General features: G+C 29.7%; 1 protein-coding gene and 1 pseudogene across 1 annotated transcript in view; one reads left to right on the top strand and one right to left on the bottom strand.

Annotated features, from left to right (window-relative positions):
- The window catches only part of Dip-B (Dipeptidase B), a 92772-nt gene that overhangs the window by 26976 nt on the left and 45440 nt on the right, over positions 1–20356 (bottom strand). Inside the window, exons 7-9 of the mRNA XM_075380255.1 lie at positions 7182–7369; positions 4904–5086; positions 390–485 (exon numbers count right to left, since the gene is read on the bottom strand). Coding sequence (XP_075236370.1) covers positions 390–485; positions 4904–5086; positions 7182–7369 — 467 coding nt within the window. The remainder of the gene's footprint in view (positions 1–389; positions 486–4903; positions 5087–7181; positions 7370–20356) is intronic.
- Positions 16199–16753, top strand: LOC142318498 (cytochrome c oxidase subunit 1-like; annotated as a pseudogene).

Here is a 20356-nt window from a genome sequence, read left to right on the forward strand (position 1 = left end):
ATCCAAATTAAACAAAGTCTATTCTTCAACTAACAACAAATGTTTTAGTAAGTTATAAAGAAATATGAAGCTCATTTAGTTAATAAATGTTGGAAACAATTACAAAGACTAGAATTGTTCAGTCAGTAGTAAGGAAAAATAAGCAAAAAACTAGATGCATAAAAAATAAAGAAAAAGGGAAAGTAGTAAAACAAAAATATTTTACTTCAGCTGTTATACAGAACCAATAGCATTCACAAACCTAGATAAATGCTATATTCAACAATTACACTATGCTACAATACAGTTAATCTTCCTAATTTAGACAAACAGATGTCTGCTCACACTAACAAAAATATAGCAAAATAGACATTTTATGTAATATACATAAACAGGACTGAGATACTTACACTATAACCAGAGCCGGCAGATAAACAAGCATGTCCAGTAAGAGTTGCAATAGTCATTAGGTGAGGGTTTGGCATGTTATGAGCAAGTTCCTTCATCTGCAAGCAAACAAATGTACTTTGAAAAATAAATAAACTTGACTAATAAAATTAGTTACTGGAAATTTAATTAAGCATTACTGATACAACTTTTGAAAAAATAAATTATTTAAATTTTCTTAATACAATGAAATAAAGATTGAAAATACTTGGTTTCATTTTGCTATTATACATACTTCTCCTAAGTCTCTTTCTGAAATGAATTCATGTAAGAAACTACAACATACTTGTGGAAAACTTCCTTACATTCTGAACCTTTGGTTGCAAAGATCTTCCCACAGAGATAAAGAAATAAAGCAGATCAAAATAAAATTTAGAGTAATGCTGAGCAAGAAAAACTCTTTAACTCTTTTCGAGTTAAAAGTTTTTTTTATTATTATATTGTTGAAACTAAACATAACTGCCCATCAAAAATCGCAAGGATTTTTTCCTTTATAATATTGTAGTGAAATACCAAGGGGGATTTAGGCCATGGAGAGGTTGCCCGGAGCAAATAATATCCTTAAAACTTATGATGGACTTATATAAAAGACGGAAAAAACAACTAATAATCACCTTCGTCGACTTTAAAAGGGCCTATGATTGTATACACCAACCATCCATGCTGAATATTCTGAGAAACCTGGGCCTTCACCCTAAACTCGTAAACATGATAAAATTAACTTTAACCAATACCCAGTCCAGAGTGAAATTCAGAGGTGAACTCTCTCAACCCTTCTACATAAAAACTGGATTGAGGCAAGGAGACGGCCTCTCACCACTCCTTTTTAACTGCGCCCTTGAATTTGTCATGAGAAAATGGTATGAAATAAATATAAAAATGGGTACTAAGAAAAACTCCATCACACAAAATTGCCTAGGATTTGCAGATGACCTCGCTCTTTTAGCAAATAATATTCAAGAAGCCAAAACACAAATCATGAGCCTTCAAAACCTAGCACAAAAGATAGGGCTTCATATCTCTTTCGAAAAAACTGAACTAATGGCCATAGATCCTCTGGTAATAGAGCACATTACGGTAAACAATCAGAAAATTAAAATAGTAAAACAATTTAAATATCTAGGGGAAATAATAACTTATAATTTAAATGAAAAAGTGACATGGCAAAACAGGACAAATAAAATGATTAAATCCCAAAAATTAACTTGGTCAACATATAACAAAAAATGCCTTTCTGCTAAAACAAAACTTAAACATTATAAAACTGTAGTACAGCCAGAAGTCACCTACGGAAGCGAGACCCTTTTCAAAATCACTCAGAAAAACCGAATTGAAAAAATTCTGAAAATAGAGAGGAGAATTGTCAGAACGTGTATCAATAAAAAACACCAAAAAGAAGGCCAATGGTGGATTGTGCCAAATGAGGTGGTGTATCGAGAAATAGAGCCTGTTACTGATACTATGCGTAAAAAAAGAATCTCTTTCTTCGGTCATCTCATAAGGACACCGCAAACAAGACTGTCAAGAAATATCATTGAAAAGCTCTGGTTCCAAAAGCTAGAAGTAGGATGGATCAAAGAAATTAGAGAAGATATGAAAGAATTGGGAATTTCCCTGACTGACCTACAGAATAAAAATGGAAAAATTACAAAGCTAAAAGATAAAAGCATTAGATTTAAACAAAAGACAGACAAACGACAAAATACAACGAAGAGGGTGTTTACGGATGAAGAAAAGAAAGCAAGATCTGAACGGATGAAGAAATACTGGGCAGCTCGAAAGAGTAAAATAACACGCTTTTCTCAGAAAAGATCCAACTAAAATTGACTTAAGTGGTCCTATGTTGGCCGTAAAAGCATAATAATAATAATAATTGTAGTGAAATATTACAAGTGTAACATGAAATAATATTAATAATCTTTGTTTGTAATCTCCACAAGTTTAACAACATAATTATAAATAAGTATAATTAATACAAAGTAAGATAATTTAAGATGCTATATAATAACAAAATTATTAAAGAAACATTACAGCTAATAACATGAAATAAATGATTTTAAATGTATATTATACAATATGACATAAATATCAGAGAAAAAAATTAATTGTTCATAACGATTATAGTTAAATTATTGAATTATTTCAAATTGCATTCACATCTGTTGTACACAACACAATAATAAATAGTAATGAATAATAATAATCATAGAGCTCTGATATATAATAGAGCTCTGAAATATTGCTTATCAGCAATATTTCCTTTGTAATAAGTAAGTGCACATATATTTTCGTTTGTTGGGCATTGCTCAATAATAAATGAGATGTCAGTTGTTGAATTGTGACTGGGCATGCTTTGTTTCATTTTGTGTCGTTTCATTCATCAGAATCAATAGTTGTGAGAAACAATGTTTTTTCAGTAGAGGAATGCATTTTTTTCATAGACTTGTCTTTTGTGAAGGTGACAAAAGTACACCAATTTAGTGAAGCACAAGTTTTCTGAAAAAATTTCATATACTCCTGTTTCTCACCGCAATGCAGTCTGAACTCTTTTATTGAAAAATTTTAGGCAACAGGCTATGTTGAAGACTGATCAAAGTGGAAGAAGACTACCTAAATTAAACGATGCTTCATATTTTGGATGCTATGGTCAGAAGCATCAAGTCAACTGCATAAGTCAGCATAGCAGCAAGATATCGGACTTGCTAACTGAAACTTTTCCCCTTTAAAGTAATGCATATTCAAAAACTGAAACCAACAAATCATGTCCAAAATCATGGTTTAGACATTCTATTACCAAAATTCCTTAGGTATCCTTTAAAGATGAAGCGTGGTAGGAGGGTGTATTAATTCATAAAATACAAGACTGTGGTTAACAACTAACTCCCACAAAATATAAGTGAAAATTGGAGTCTGGGTCGGTGTGAGTAGAACGCACACTGTGGGCCCAATATTTTTTGAAAGAGTTAATAGTGATCATTACTGTGCTGTTTTAACAAACTTCCATTAGTCGAATAACAGAAGTGGAAATCAATCACGATTGGTTCAAACAAGATGGCGCCACAACACACCTAACAGGTCAATGACCTTTTATGAAATGTCTTTGGTGAACTAATCATTGGTTTGTGGCCTTCAAGATCACCCAATTTGACTCTCCCAGATTACTTTCTATAGGGGACAGTGAAACTAGTGATGCATTGTAACAGACCGTGCACGACTGACAAACTAAAAACTGGTTCAATCCATTTGAAGTGTTCCCAAAAAAATAAAATGGTTGCTTGACAAATTAAAAAAAAAAAAAAAAAAAAAATTGAAACTTACCCACTTGTTTCAGGCCCTTGAAACTATATTTTTTATTTAAGCAGTTTACCTGTGGAGGCCATTTTTGTTATGGTGCAAACCTATTTTTGTGATTGTTAAGGGTTTACGGAAAAAATCATAACTAAAAAACTACTGGTCCTGGAAGGATGAAATAAAAAGCAATTTAATCATATTTTCTCTAGGTAAAATATTGGTGCAGTGGTTTGTATACCTATCTATCTTCTTTCTGTGAGAAAATTACCAATAAAGTTGGACATGAAAAACTGTGAAATTTCACTTTTGGTAATTTTTTTCAAGAGGGAGGGATACATAGTTTGAATTATTTTTTTATATGTAGGTATATGTTAGTAGTTTTATCATAAATAATATTAATGGTGATGTACTTACCCTTAAAAAGTTTTTATGCATTCTTGAAAACTAAATTTTTTTTAAATTCAAATTTTGGGTTCAATAACTCTCTGATGGGGCTGGTGATAAAAATCTCAAATTTGCACAACTTGCAGTGTTTTTATAGATGTTTATGGTAAATTTAGTACCTTGAAGTTGACATTTTCAATATTTTAAAAATAATTTTTTAAAAATTATTAATGATAGGTCATAATTTAATGATAACTTAATCAAAACCACAAACCAAATAAAAAATGCTTGCAAAACTTACCCAAATAAAGATTTCAATTAGTAGTCTACATCTTTTTCAAAGAAAAAAATAAATTGTAGCAATATTTTAATTATTCTTCAATAAAATAGCTTGTGTTTTTGTTGCAATGAAAGTTTATTATTCAGTGTGGTTAACAATCAGCTGTGATATCTCTTCTGATAATTCTCTTGAAATTATATCAGAATGATCCATCACTGTAGCTAGTTCAAGTGATGTCAACTTTCTCAGGACTTTGCAGATTGGTACCCACTCTTTGTCTTGTCGAGACTTTTGAAATGTATGTGGTCCAGCTGGGTAGAAAAAATGAACTTTCATATCGTTATTTTTGAGGCTTCAAAAAAATTCTTATTTTTTTTGGGATTGGGATACATTGGGATTTGAGATAGATATTGGTGTACAAAGAAAGGTAACACTATCTCAGAGAAAGAAATTCTACTATCTTGTATACCTCAAGGCATATATATAACAAATTTTTGTCTACTGATAATTAAAATTGCTTACATAACATAGAACATCAGCCATTATTGTTCGCCCTTCAGCATCAGTATTCACAATACGAACTCTAGCATTTGATCTAGATTTAATGCACTCATCAGATACGTAGCCATTAGAACCACAACTATTCCGTACTATGCACAAAGCTCCAACAATCTTTAGATTTTGCGGTTTCAGTAGTGAAACAACCTAAAAACAAGAAAATGATGACAGTAATGACAAAAACATCTCCAAAAAATAAGCAAATAGTAGCTTTCATTGAAACAAAGACTTTTTAACTTTGATGGATAAAAAATACAAAAAAAATATTTGCACAAACATAAAAACGGATAGAAGACCCGTAAATTTACTAAGTATAAAACAATTAATTAAATCAAGTTTTTAATTTTGTAGGTTGACATGGCTGACCTTAATTTTATCTAACCCAGTTGGCACTTCTGATGGCTAGCATCAACTGCAGAACATCTTTGATTAGAATATTTATAGACTACTAAAAATAAATATAAAAACAACTTAAAATTAAATTAAGTGTTAGCTTATTATAACTTTATAAGGGAACAATAATATGTTTTTAGTTTAAACATACTACTATAATTAGCATTAATCTTTCTTTCTTGCATTAATTTATCTCTGAATTAATTTATGTGCTTCTTAAGAAAAATGATGTTTTCTAGTAATACAATTTGTAGCCATGCAAGAATCACTTATACTAGGCTATAAAAGTATTTTTATATTCTGTACTTCCTTTAAGTAGCAAAAATTTGGTGTCTCCTATATACATTTTTAAAATTGATGTAATTTTTTTAAGTTGTTCTGTACATCAGAAATTTTATAAGGAAATTACAAGAAAATAAATGTTAGGTAATATTAACAGAGAATGTTAAATAAAAACCAAACATGCTGAAAAATAAAATAAAAAATTTTAACAAATGTTACAGTAAATTATAACTGATGAAGGTGCACACCATATACCTAATTGTGTTTGTAACTATGCCTTGCAAAAAGACTAGTCAAATGTAGAAAGGGCATGCACGATACAAATAAAAATGTTCAAAAAATAACAAAACTTGTGAAATAAAAAGTTCATTAATGTTTTTACTAAATAGACTACTGGCTATATACTACTTCTGTTTCTTTCATTTTTGAAACACTTTCTGGAACCTGCTTTTAAGGATGGCATATAGGTGTTGTATCATAATTTCCTCAATCTTGTATATGATTTGAAAACAAGAAACATCTGATGGGGCAAAATCTGGAGAATAGGATGGATGGACACAAGTTATCTAGTGTTTTCCCAGATAATAGTGGGTAAGAAGTATGTGTGAAGTGGTGCAATATCCAACTCTGGTTTTACCACAGAACAGGTTTATTTCAGTGCACAGCATTTCTCAAATTCCATAAAACTTCCATATTAACTTTTCTTTACTGTCTGACCACATGGAACAAATTCATAATGAACAAAAAAAACCTTTCAGGTCAATCGTGGTTCGAATTGTACCTTGGATTACATATTATAGCCAAAAACCCAAGCTTCACCTGCTGCTATAATATTTTTCAAGAAGTAGTCAGTGGAATCAACATGGTAAGAAGATCTTGACAGATGTTGAAACAAATTTATTTTTTATTCTAAGTCAACAAACGTGGCACGAATATTTTTTTTTAAAAATATGATGCTAAGTTTTGGGATTAAAATTACATGGATGATCCTATTCTGACCACTTCCTCACCAATTTCACTTGTTAAAAATCTAACAAGTGGTAAGACAGTTGTAACTAAAAAACTAACAATGGTAACATTTCAGATGGAGATGTGTTTTCAAAAGTTGCACTGGTTGGCTTGCTAACACAATCGTTTGGTCTTTTTTTAACACACCTCACATACTTCAGCCATTGATGAGAGATCAGGAAATGCCAAAATTCATCTGTCTTGTAATAACAATTTGTATACATAATAAAAATAATGCATATCTCTTATAGCCAGTCAGTTAGTAAATTCTACATCGATTGGTTCTGGGTTTGAGTCTCACAAGTCTGACATTCTTTGATCATTACAACTTCACCAATTTTACCTTCTTAAGTGAAATATGTGCTTAGCACCCAAGGTCGTAATATTAAAACAATAAATACGTGGATAAAACTAAGGAGTATTTGCAGCGACTAGAACACTTCTGATAGAAGTTGGGAAAACGCAATAGAAAAATAATAGTCTCACAAACATACAAATACCACACAGCACAGAATTCAACATTCTTACTAAATTTAATAAATATCAAGAAAAGTCAAACCTTGATAAAACCTGCAACAGCTGCAGCACCACACTTGTCTCTTGACATGCCAAGCATAGCTCCGCCTACTTTGATATCAAGCCCTCCAGTGTCATAAGTAACTCCCTTTCCAACTAACAATAAAGTTTCTGTAGCATTTTCTGGTTCATATGTTAAATAAATAATTCTTCCTCTGTGTCGTTCAACCACTAAAAAAAATTAACAATAATAGCAAAGATCTAATTAACCTAAAGCAAGATCTAATTCTAGTAATGATATGAAAAAAAATGAATGATATGAAAAAAAAGGAATATTTAGTAAATTAACACCTTAATTTTTTTATAAATATAAATTTTTTTTAAATAGATATTGAAAACAGTTTGAAATCAATCTACTTAAAAACAAATGAACAACCATTAAAATTTTTCCCAAGCACTTTTGACCAAATACCACTGAAAGGCAAGTCTATTTTAATCAATCTGACTATTTTTTAACCTTAGCTCTAACAAATACTCCTTAATGGAGTACAGTAACTGGTTTGAAAACAGGAAGACTGCATCAAGCAATCAACTTGAAATATATTGTAATCTATGTTGTTGATGCTTTTATTTATACACAACCTACATGGCAACATATTTTAGAAAATATTAAAAAACTTTTGTTTACACCAATAAAAAAATGTTACTGAAAATGTTATCACTTCTGACTCATCTGAAACTAACTTATAAATATAAAACATTATTTACAAAGTATGTTCTTTAGTGTGCTTCAGTTATGATTTATAAACTAATGTGTGTTAACTGATACAAAATAATTTACAACATAAAACATTACTCTATAAATTACAAATTATATTACCAAAACAAAACACTCTAAACTGAATAAACACATACAGACACACACTATGCCTTGAACCCAGACTGGAAAAAGATTTACCCACATATCAATTACATTCTATTAAAAGGATACAAACCTATCTCTAAATTGAACATGACATATTTAGCAACTGATTTCCTATTATAAAAATCTGATGTGGACACTACAAGACTTCCTTGTACGCCTATTAAATTAGATTTTTTTTGTTATTAAATTATTATTTATTGTATTTTTTTACAATAACAGGTTAATAATTATTAATAAATCAATATATGTAAATTAAAAAAAAAGTAAATGAAGTTTTTCACCAATGTACCTTCGCCTTATAAGATCCAAAAATTTAATTAAACTTTTATTGGGCTTTAACTCTGGAACCAATGAAAATAAGTACTACTTATGATAAATCATTGAAAAGCTCTTAATGAGGGCTTATTACTGCAGTTAAGAAAAATACCAAATCCAAATTTTTTGGATTTTGGGCTTTTTGGTCCAATCAAAAGGGGAGGGGTGCACAACTAGATGTTACAACAGTCCTAAACCCAAAATTTCAACTTCTACGGCTAATCGTCTTTGAGTTATGCGAGATACATACATGCATACAGATGACACACTGGAACTAGTCAAAATGGATATTTCCGTTGAAATCTAAAAACTGAAATTTTTCATGATTATAATACTTCCTTGTATGAAGTACAAGAAAAAGAGCAAAAAAAATATTGTTGCAGTGTGAATGTAACAAAAACAATACAAGATAAGAAGGGGGAAAATAGACATGAGTATACTGGGCATGACGTGAAGTTAACTATGCACTAGAACTATACATAAGGATGATCATTAGAGCACACTCCCAGATTTAATTTTATGTCTAAAAAGATACAACTTTTATCAAGCTTACAGTGAATAATATTTGTAAGCCAATACTGTAAGTGGTTTAAATGGACTAAAATTCAGATAAAAAAACTTTTGATATTATTTGTTGCAATTACTTAGTTTCAGTTAATACAGGAGGAGGAAAACAATAGCATTTTTAATGTCATCAAAACTAATAAAATGTACAATTCTTGTGTTAACAGAAATAATAATACAAAAGTATACAATAACATTTTTTTCCACATGCTGAGTTATTATCAAGAACATATTTTTAGTTTATAGTTAATGTAATTAGTTTAATCAAATTAACTATAAATTGGATAAAAAATAATAAGAAATAACACTGAGAAAACAAAATATTTAATTATAACAAATAATGAATTTTGGTTTACTGCTAGTGAAAATACATATTAGATAGAATTGTTATTGTTATTTATTGTAAATTTCTAATTTTGTATCTTCATTCTTGCTATCAACTTAAAGTTATAAATTATGTAGAAAGTTTGTTTTATGTTTGTTTTTCTTAATTAAAAAAAAGCTTTTAATTTTTGATTGGAGATAACAATTTTAACTGTTTAGAATAATGGTAGTAATTGTGTAATGTTATATGTTATGTATTGTAATGAGCTACAATACTACTGTTACACAATTAGATATAACTGTAAAACACAAATTAATAAATAAGCAGTAATGGAATAAATCAATAACAATAAAGCAATGGGGATTAAAATATTCATTAAGTGAATCATAACTGGTGATAAAACCTAGATTTGTAGGTGCATATTGAGACTAAAGTCAAGGCATTAGTTATTAAATTTTTATTATTAATTTGTCAACAGCAAGGGTGAAAAAGTGAAACAGTTTTTTAGTTGAAAATTACTTCAGTTCCTAAATATTTAATGTTTAATTTAAAAAAATATACATATGGGTGAAATGTTTAGGATGAGACTTTTTAACTTTTCTCCAAAATAAAAACTTTAACAAAAGTCCACAAGGTGCGCCTCGATATATCCAGAACAAATAAGAGAAATTTGTCTGGTGAACTGAATCTAAGCAAACTTCATAGCTTCAGTTATCATCAAATCACACCTCACTAGATCATATCTAGAGTTGTAGGACCTAGACCCACCACAGGTGACCCCTTGACAGTCAACAGGACCATGAAAGGTCTTTTAAGGAATATTCCACTGGCTGAACCAAGCAACACCAGAGTTCAAAGAAGGCAGCAATTGGATATGGTGGGCTGCCCCTTAGAAGATCACATGCAATTGGAAGCATTGGAATGCCCCAACACTACACTCACGAACATGAAAAATACAAAGTTAATCACCTACATTTCCATACACAATATAAGTCCCTCATGCATACCGGTAGAGTAAAAATAATAACTGGCCTAATGGATCAACGCAAAATTCTCATATGGGTCAGCAGGAATTTAGAAACATGACCAGGAAGCCATAGAATCTCAAGGATATAAGCTCTGCAAAGTTACATCTGGGAAAAGCATGATGAAAAAGTCCCACAGTTTAGAACAGGCTTTTTAATCAGCTTCAAAATAATAAACTCCATACAAGAACTCTAGTCACAATCCCCAAGAATCTCAACGCTCATCCTAAAAGCAAATAAAGTCTACACTATAATAAATGCCCATGCACCAACTAATAATAACTTTCCAAAAGACTGTAAAAAAGTTCTGGGATCTACTCAACCTGACTACAAATAACATCCTTAAAATCCATGTTAAACAATTAATCGCAGACTTCAATGCTCAACCAGGACGAGAAAGAAAATATTGCGACGTCAGAAAATGGCGCGCCCAAAAGAAAAACAAAAACTGACACCTAATCTCAAAATCCACATATTTCAAGATGAAAACTCAAAACCTACAGAGAATGGTAATTAGACAATGTCTTCATGGACAAACATGGCTGATTCTTTGACTCCAAATGGAAGAACTTCTAATAATTACAGTGGAATCTCACTCCTAGAACACAATATACAAAATTCTTTCAAGAATCATCCTTTCAAGTCGAGAAAGAACTAGGAGAATACCCGAGAGGTTTCAGACCCTGGAGGAGCTGTCCAGACCAGATACAACAGGAAAACAAACAGAAATATGGTTTTAACATAGATTTCAAGAAAGCTTATGACTGCATCCATAGAGAATCCCTACTAAAAATTCTAAGACACCAAATTTGGTAAACAAATAAACATGATAAAAAGAATGATGCAAAAAGAAGACACTACAACACAGTTATAAAACCAGAAGCCACTTATGCAGCAGAAAGACACTATTCTACCTGAAAGAACAATCAAAGACAGACTCCAGAAAATCAAAAAAGATGGGAAGTAGTGGATTGGGATCAACAAAGTCTTATACAAAGAGTCAGAACCCATTCACCGATACCACGCATAAGAGGAGAGATTAAGATTCTTTGGATATATCATGACGAAGCAAGATTCAAGAGACCTCCGAAACAGCTAGTACAATTCAATCTTGACTCAACAGAAACAGCAATAAAACTGACAGGATGCAAATGAATCAGAGAAATAACAAATAAAGAGAGGATCTGAAGGAAACTGGCCTTACACCAGAAGACACCACAGAAACGATAAAATTAAACAAGAGAGTCAAGAGGAAAAAGACTTGCTTCACACTCACAAGAAAACACACACAACACAAGCATTTTCAATACTAGAAAGGCCACTAAGATCGAAACATGAAAAAAGTACTTGGAGGACCACAAGACCCAAACAGTCACACTGAAGAGACTTGGATAATGGACTGACTAATGATCCTATGAGGTCATAAAAGGTAATAATACATACACACACACATGCACGAATGTTTTGTAATACTGTATATTTATACTCATTAAGGTGTGACCCAATTCCATTCTTACAATGGAAATTACGTTAAATCATTGTAAAGATTAAAAAAAAACCCATTCTTAAAAGATGAATTATTTTCTTAGTCTAATTATCAGGAGCTATAAAGTTCCTAAATTTTTTAAAATAATCTCCTGAAATATTTTTTTTTAAATATTACTTTACTGTAAAATGTTTTCAATTGTTAAATGCCTAGTTAAATTCAATTAAATAAAAAACAATTCATAAATCTTCTTTTTTTTTCAGTACCTTAGTAACATATATCGTTGATTAAAAATTCAGTCTACGATGGGAATAGGTTTGTATGAGGTGGGGAGGGCAGGAGTACCCTACCACAAAAAAATAATAAAAGGATATTCATATTAGAAAATTTTTAAGCTTTATTGAATCTCAATATTAATAAAACCACCAAAAATTTAATACTTCTGGAAGAAGACGATTTATTTGCATTAATTTATTAAATTAAGAATGTCTTCCACTCCTTTACAGTAACTATAAAATAATAAATTTCAGCTTTAGAAAAGGGAAAAGGTACATTGATTACAGTAGTTTAAGATCTATGTAATATTTACAATTAAATATTTGAATCTGTAAGCATCTTTTAAATCATTGTAAATATTAACATTTTTTCTATGCTTCTAAGGGAGAAATTCCCAACACCAGTTGACTGTAGACAACTTATTTAATACTGTTTGTTCTTTATAAAACAAACATCAGTAATAATAAGTAAAACTGGGGGAATTAATATCACCTGGAAGAAGATGACAACAATTTAAATAAACAAAAAGGTGAAAAATCTTAAGAAGAATTCTAGTTTTACCAAAATGTCAGAAACCTAATATGGGACAACAAAATACTAGCAGCAAATTGTAAAGATGTGCTTTTAAAACTTATTTGGATTTGTATAGAAATAATGTATTCAATTTTTTTCAAGGGTACTGTATTATTCGTGTAGCATTGTAGAAATTAACAGTGAAGACTTGCCGTAATATTGTTACCATCAAACTGAATTTATTTGACACAGACACAATATTGATAATTGTCTTCTACTATCTGTTAATTGTTAGCCAATGTTAATAGTCTATTGTTAATTCCTAGCAAGTATTGATAATGAAGATGGTGAGCAAATTAATCATCATCATCGTTTATTATGGTCTTTCAAACAAAATTTTAACTAGTTCACATATCAATTTCCAATTTTAAAGAAGTCATGCTTTCAAACTACTGTCACAGAAGTTACACTCAATTGTGACAATTCATTAGTGATCAGATCTTCAATCAGATTCAGTTTGGGATGGTAAGTGGCAGTCTAAAAACTGAATAACTCAAGATACATTATGTTATGTGCGAGTCGTTTAAAAATTAAGAGGCAAGTGACTTTGAAAAAATATTATTTATTGAATAACAATGTAACTGTTAAAAATAATTCCAGGAATTGTAAAAAAGATGTAAAAACAAAAAGGAAAATGATATTGTAAGATCAGGTTGGATCAGGGCAACTTCTTCCAACTGGACTTTTGAATACTTCCCTTGTCTTTTGAGCAGAATCTTTGGGGCAGCCATTACCATACAGAAGAAGTTCTGTGAAAGTCAGATATTGGTATTAGATTTTTTAGGTTTTATCTATTATTGTATTTTGGTGGTTTATTAATAACTGAATATATACATAAATGAATGTTTGTCCCCATATGGGTTTCTACACCATTCATCCGATTGCGATGAAACTTTGGCAGTTGTGCGCATGCCCGTGAAGGTTTCTACATTAGTTCGGACCAGCTAGGTGGCACTGGTCAAGACACTTTGAAAAATTATGTATTTATGCTATGTAGTCATGGTATATTTTGTATTATGTATTTATGGTCTGATTTGGCACATATTCAGAATATGTTACATGAAAAGAAATATTTCAGCAAAAAATGGACCCGCTAGATGGAGCTGGGGTAGATATTTACAAAAATTGCATTTATGGTCTGATTTGGATCATACTTACAATATATATTAGTTACATGAAAAGAAATATTTTTGCAGAAAATGGAGCCGCTAAGTGGCACTTGGATTGAGATATTTAGAAAAATTGAATTTATTGACCCATCTGATTCATATTAAGAATATATATGTTACATGAAAAGAAACTTTTTTGAAAAAAATTACCTACTAAGTGGTGCCAGTGTAGAGATATTTACGAAACAAATTTTCTTCTTCTATATATATATGAAAGGCAAAGTTTGTATGTATGTCCGTTATAGACTAAAAAAACTACTGGACTGTCCAGTAAGGGGGAAAGGGGGGTAAAGGAAAGGGGAAAAAGGAAAGTGGGGAAAGAGAAAATGGGTAAAGGAAGAAACAGTAAAAGGGAAAGGTTAAATTTTATAAAGTTATGAAATCTACATTTTTTAATGTTTTATATCATTTTCAATTGTGTTCATTTAATTTATTATACAGTGACCCATATAATACGCAACCCATCAATCACTCATCCATGAAATTTCAAAAGTCAAGCTTACTCCCCTACTCGTTACTGAAAATGACTCATCCAACATCTGAACATAGCGGCAATGCAGTAGAACACTACTGATAGTAACAACAATGCAATCATAACGTTCAGTGTATTGGTAGAGACAAGATGGTGTTTTTGCTAGATGAACGTGTTTTCATTGTTGAGTCGAACTTCAGTATGAAATTAGTGGTTGCAGTACAAGATTTGATTCGCCATAAGTACCCAGATAAACCAGCTCCTAACAAAACATCAGTATTAAGGTTAGTTGCAAAATTTAGAGAGACCGGTTCTGTTAATAACAAGGAACACAAAAGATCTGCGTCAGTGTTGAATACAGATACAGTCATTGAAATCAAAGACCGATTACTCGCCTCGCCAAATAAATCGATCAGATGTTTGTCTGCTGAAATTAATTTGTCTAAATCAACTGTTCATCGGGCGACCAAACATTTACAATTATGACCTTATCGCATTCAAACGGTTCATCAACTTCTTGAGCCCAACAAAGAAAAACGGCTACAATATTGTCAATGGTTCCGTCGATTTCTGCGTGAGGGAATTAATGTTATGGATTAGTTATTTTTCACAGATGAAGCATGATTTCATTTGGATGGCTACGTAAACAGCCAATAGAATTTGGAGCGCTGAAAATCCCCACGTTTATCACGAAAACAATTACACCTACAGAAGTTGGACGTGTGGTGCGCGATATCGCGGAAGAAAATAATCGGTCCTATTTTTTTAGAGTACACCATTAATGCAGAACGATATCAGTTCTTTGATTATTTCAGTTCATTTTATTTCAGTTCACTGCATTCTTGGAAGAGGAAGACAGATACTGCTGGCTACAACATGACTGTGCAACATCGCACTACGCAGGTTTTACTTCTGATTTCGTTGAGGAATTATTTGGTAATCGTGTTATCGGTCGAGGCTTGTGGCCACCAAGATCTCCAGATTTGACTGTGGCGGATTTTTTTCTATGGGTTACCTCAAAGAAAAAGCCTACAGCAACAAACCACAAACACTTAAAAGTCAATATTGAACAAGCTGTATTAAATATCCAGCTACAAACTTTGAAAAAAGTTGCAAGAAATGCTGTAAAAAGAATTGAAACTTGTATTCAAGAAGATTGCGACCACTTCCAACATTTACTCTAAATGTAAGGTAATGGATGGTAATAATAAAAATTACATTTACACATGCCTATTATTTCAATATCTACCAATATAAGGTTGGGTTGCGTTTTATATGGGACACATCCTGTATATATGACAAGGTCTGTTTTAAAGTAGACTAGTTTTTTTTTTTTGGCAGCCAAAGTGGAACACTGTAAAGTTACTACAAAACATATACAAGTTACTGCAGCTGATTTATATTAGGTATTAACATTTTTAGTCTATTGTTACCACGTGAGAAACATTTCGTGAAACAGAGTTTTTTTTGTTAGTTATAAAACTCAGTGATACTAATTATGAATAACGTTATGCAATCAAGTTTTGTGTAAGAAATGTGAGAATGCTACTGAAACTTTTTCAAAATTGAAAAAAGGGCAAATGGTGATGACACTTCGTCACAAGCTCAAGTTTTTAGGTGGTTAAAAGCATTTTTGGATGGCCAGAAATCAGTTGCAGAAGATCCACATTCATGTAAGACTGTTAATATCAGAAAATGATGACAATGTTGAGCGAATCAGACTTTATACAGTATGACAAGTTATGTGTTAGTGTTAATAATATTCGGTCATCTAGGAATAATTTATGCAATACTAGCAATTGGTATTTTAGGATTTATTGTATGAGCACACCACATATTTACTGTAGGTATAGATATTAACACACGAGCATACTTCACCTCTGCAACTATAATTATTGCAGTATCAACAGGAATTAAAATCTTCCGATGAATGGCCAGAATACACGGAATAACAAAAAAAAAAAAATCACCCCAAATAATTTGATCTATAGGATTTGTATTTCTATTCACTATTGGAGGATTAACAGGAGTGATTCTAGCCAACTCTTCAATTGACGTAATTTTACACGATACATACTATGTTGTAGCCCACTTTCATTATGTAATATCAATAGGAGCAGTATTCGCCATTATAGCAAGAATCATTCACTGATTCCCACTAATAACAGGTATAAGACTAAATAAAAAATGATTAAAAATTCAATTTTCAACCATATTTTTAGGAGTAAACGTAACATTCTTCCCACAACACTTTTTAGGTCTAGCAGGAATCCCACGACGATATTCAGATTACCCAGATAATTACATGATATGAAACATAATTTCATCCATAGGATCATTAATTTCAATAATCAGAATTATAATATTCATATTCATTATATGAGAAGCCATAGCATTTAAACGAATTACAATCTTTAAAAACAATAAATCATCCTCAATTGAATGATTTTCAATTACACCACCCCCTGAACACTCATTTAATTAATTACCACTAGTATCTAAGCCATTCTAAGAGTGGCAGAAAATTGCCATGAACTTAAAATTCATTAATAAATTAAAAAGTAATTTCCTTAGAAATATCATCACGAATAAAATTTAACATAATAAATAGAGCCAGACCAATTATAGAACAACTATTAAATTTCCATGATCACACTATAATAATTCTATTATCCATTACAGTAACAGTAACAATTATAATAGCAACAATAACAAAAAATAAATTATCAAATAATATATTAACAGAAAATCAAATAATAGAAACAATCTGAACAACAATACCAGCAATCATTTTAATTTTTATCGCTATCCCATCAATTAAAACCTTATACCTAATAGAAGAAGTAATCAAACCATCAATTACTATTAAAACAATTGGACATCAATGATACTGATCTTATGAATATTCAGACTCCAAGAAAATAGAATTTGAGTCATATATAAAACCACAGAATGACTTATCATTTCGACTAATTGAAGTAGCCGAATAATTATCCGAAGTAACCGAATAATTATCCCATTCTCAACACAAATCCGAATAATCGTATCATCTGACGTAATCCACTCTTGAACAATTCCATCAATAGGAGTAAAAATAGACGCAATCCCAGGGCGATTTAATCAAATTAGCCTAATAACTAAAAAACCAGGTGTATTTTTCGGACAATGTTCAGAAATCTGTGGAATAAATCACAGATTCATACCAATCACTATAGAAAGAATTAATATAAAATCATTCATTAAATGAATAAAAACATAAAACTAATAAACATTAAGTGACTGAAAGAAAGTAATGGTCTCTTAAACCAAAATATAGTAAACATCGAATACTCTTAATGAAAGAAGCTAGTTTAAAAAAAACATTTAACTGTCAAATAAAAAATACATTTTATGTTCATCTTGATTCCACAAATATCTCCTATTATATGAAACATCATATTAATAATAACAACAGCCACAATCATAATAAACATAACAAAATTATTCTTTATAACTAATCTAAATCCAAATAAAAAAAATAAAAATACATATTAACTGAAAATGATAACTAGACTATTCTCAACATTTGACCCAACAACTAAACTTTTACAAAGAAACTGAATAATTATAATAATAACAACAATAATTTTACCAAAATGATACTGAACCAAAAAATCTTGAATAAATATAATATTAAAAATAATAGAAAAAACTAATAAATGAATTTAAATTAATAACTCACCAAAAAGAAATTTTAATCATAGTAATATCAATCTTTACATTTATCATAATCAGAAATATAATAGGATTAATTCCTTATGTATTCACATCTACAAGTCATTTAGTAGTATCAATGTCAATTGCACACAACAAGAATTAATTAAAATTAAATCACCAGAATATAAACCATGCTGAGTTAAAGAAAAAGCTATCACTCTATAACAAGCAGAAAAAAATAAAATAAACATCAAAAAAATAACTGAAAAAAATCTTCATCTTAAAATAGAAATAATTAAACAAATCTCAGAAAATAAATTTAATCTGGGAGGACAAGATATATTTATAACACAAAACAAAAATCAAAAGAAACTAAGTGAAGGTAAATAGTTAAGTAACCCCCTAACAATAAAAAATCTTCGGCTTCCTAACCGATCATAAATAATACCAATTAAAAAAAAAAGACCAGATGAAACAAAGGCATGAGCAACTATAAAAGATAATGAACCAATAAACCCAAGACCAGATATAGTGAATAATCCACAAATAACCAAACTTATGTGACAAACAGAAGAATAGGCAACAAGCATCTTTAAATCTCTTTGAATTACACAAAATATTCTGACAAAAAAACAGCCAAATAAACAAATACTAACAAAAAAATAACCATAATTAAATAAAAAATAATAAATATAACCTAAACAACGAATAAATCCATAGCCCCCCAGCTTTAATATTACACCAGCTAAAATTATAGAACCTGAGGTAGGTGTCTCAACATGAGCCCTAGGCAACCATAAATGAAATCCAAATAAAGGAAACTTAATCAAAAAATAAAATAGAATAATAAACATCAAATAATTATTCAATAAAAAAATCCAAAAATAAATAATTAAAATAACCATAAAAACTATTTAAATAAAAAAATTCTAAACAAAAAGGGGAAAGAACCAAAAAGAGTGTAAAAAATTTAAAAAAATCCTGCACTTAAACGCTCAGGCTGATATCCTCATCCAAAAATCAATAAAAATAAAGGAATCAATCTACACTCAAAGAAAAAAAACAAAAAAAAACAATAAAATCCAAAAACAAAAAAAAACAATAAAATCCAAAAACAAAAAAAAACAATAAAATCCAAAAATAAAAAAAATAATAAAAAATGAAAACAAAAAATATAAATCTTAGACAATAAATCAAAATAATAATCTAAATAAACAGATAGCAAAACAACAATAAAAATTCAAATACTTAAGCAACAAAAAATATATGAAACCCTATCAATTATAAAAAAATAAGAAATAGAAACAAAAAAATCAAAAAACCCACTAAATACACAAATCAATTACTTAAGACACAAAAAAGGATTAAAGAAAACAAAAAAAATAAATTTTAACATAAGGTCAATCTATCTAATAATCTCTTCTAGAATTACGAATTAAAAAAACCAATAAAGAAAGTCCTAAAACACCATCACAAACCCCCACCAAATAAATAACTAAAAAATAATAATCAAAATCAAAATAACCTATAAACCCAAAAATAAAAAAAAAAGAATAAAGTAATAAATATTCAAGTCCCAAAAGAAAATGCCTACGAACAAATAAAAAAAATAATCTAAAGAAATAACCAAAAAAATAAATAATCATAAGTAAAGTTTAGGATAGTTTAAAAAAAACAATGATCTTGTAAATCATAATTTTAAAAAAATTTATCTAAACAAAATCAGTAAAGAAAAAAAATCATCTTTAGTATCCAAAACTAATATTTTATATTAAAATACTTACTGAATTTTCACAAAATATTTAATTTTATCAAATATTATTATATCTCCAATACTTAAACACCCTATATCACTAGGATCAATACTAATTTTTCAAACAGCCCTAATGTGCAGAAATAATTCAATAATAATTAAATCATCATGATATCTTTACATCATATTCTTAACAACAGTAGGAGGACTAATAATTATATTCATATATATATATATATATATATATATATATCAAGAATTGAAACAAATGAAAAATTCAAACCAAGAACAAAAATTTTTTTAATCTGAATATTAGTTATATTAATTTCTATTATAATAAGAAATTTAGATCCAACAACAGAAATAATTACTAAATTTAATGAAATAAAGGAAATGACAACCGAACTAACTGAAGAAAAATCAACAAGAAAATTTTTTAGAATATATAAAATAAATATTACACTTACAATAATATTAATCCTAATTATTACAATAATCTCAGTAAATAACATCGTAAGAACATTTGAAGGACCACTTAAAAAACTTATGTTTAAATCAATACGTAAATTAAGACCAATTAATTCCTTCTTAATTGATTTACCAAGACCATCAAATATTTCATTATGATGAAACTTTGGA

This window comes from Lycorma delicatula, chromosome 1, assembly GCF_047948215.1.
Source record: "Lycorma delicatula isolate Av1 chromosome 1, ASM4794821v1, whole genome shotgun sequence".
NCBI lineage: Eukaryota > Metazoa > Arthropoda > Insecta > Hemiptera > Fulgoridae > Lycorma > Lycorma delicatula.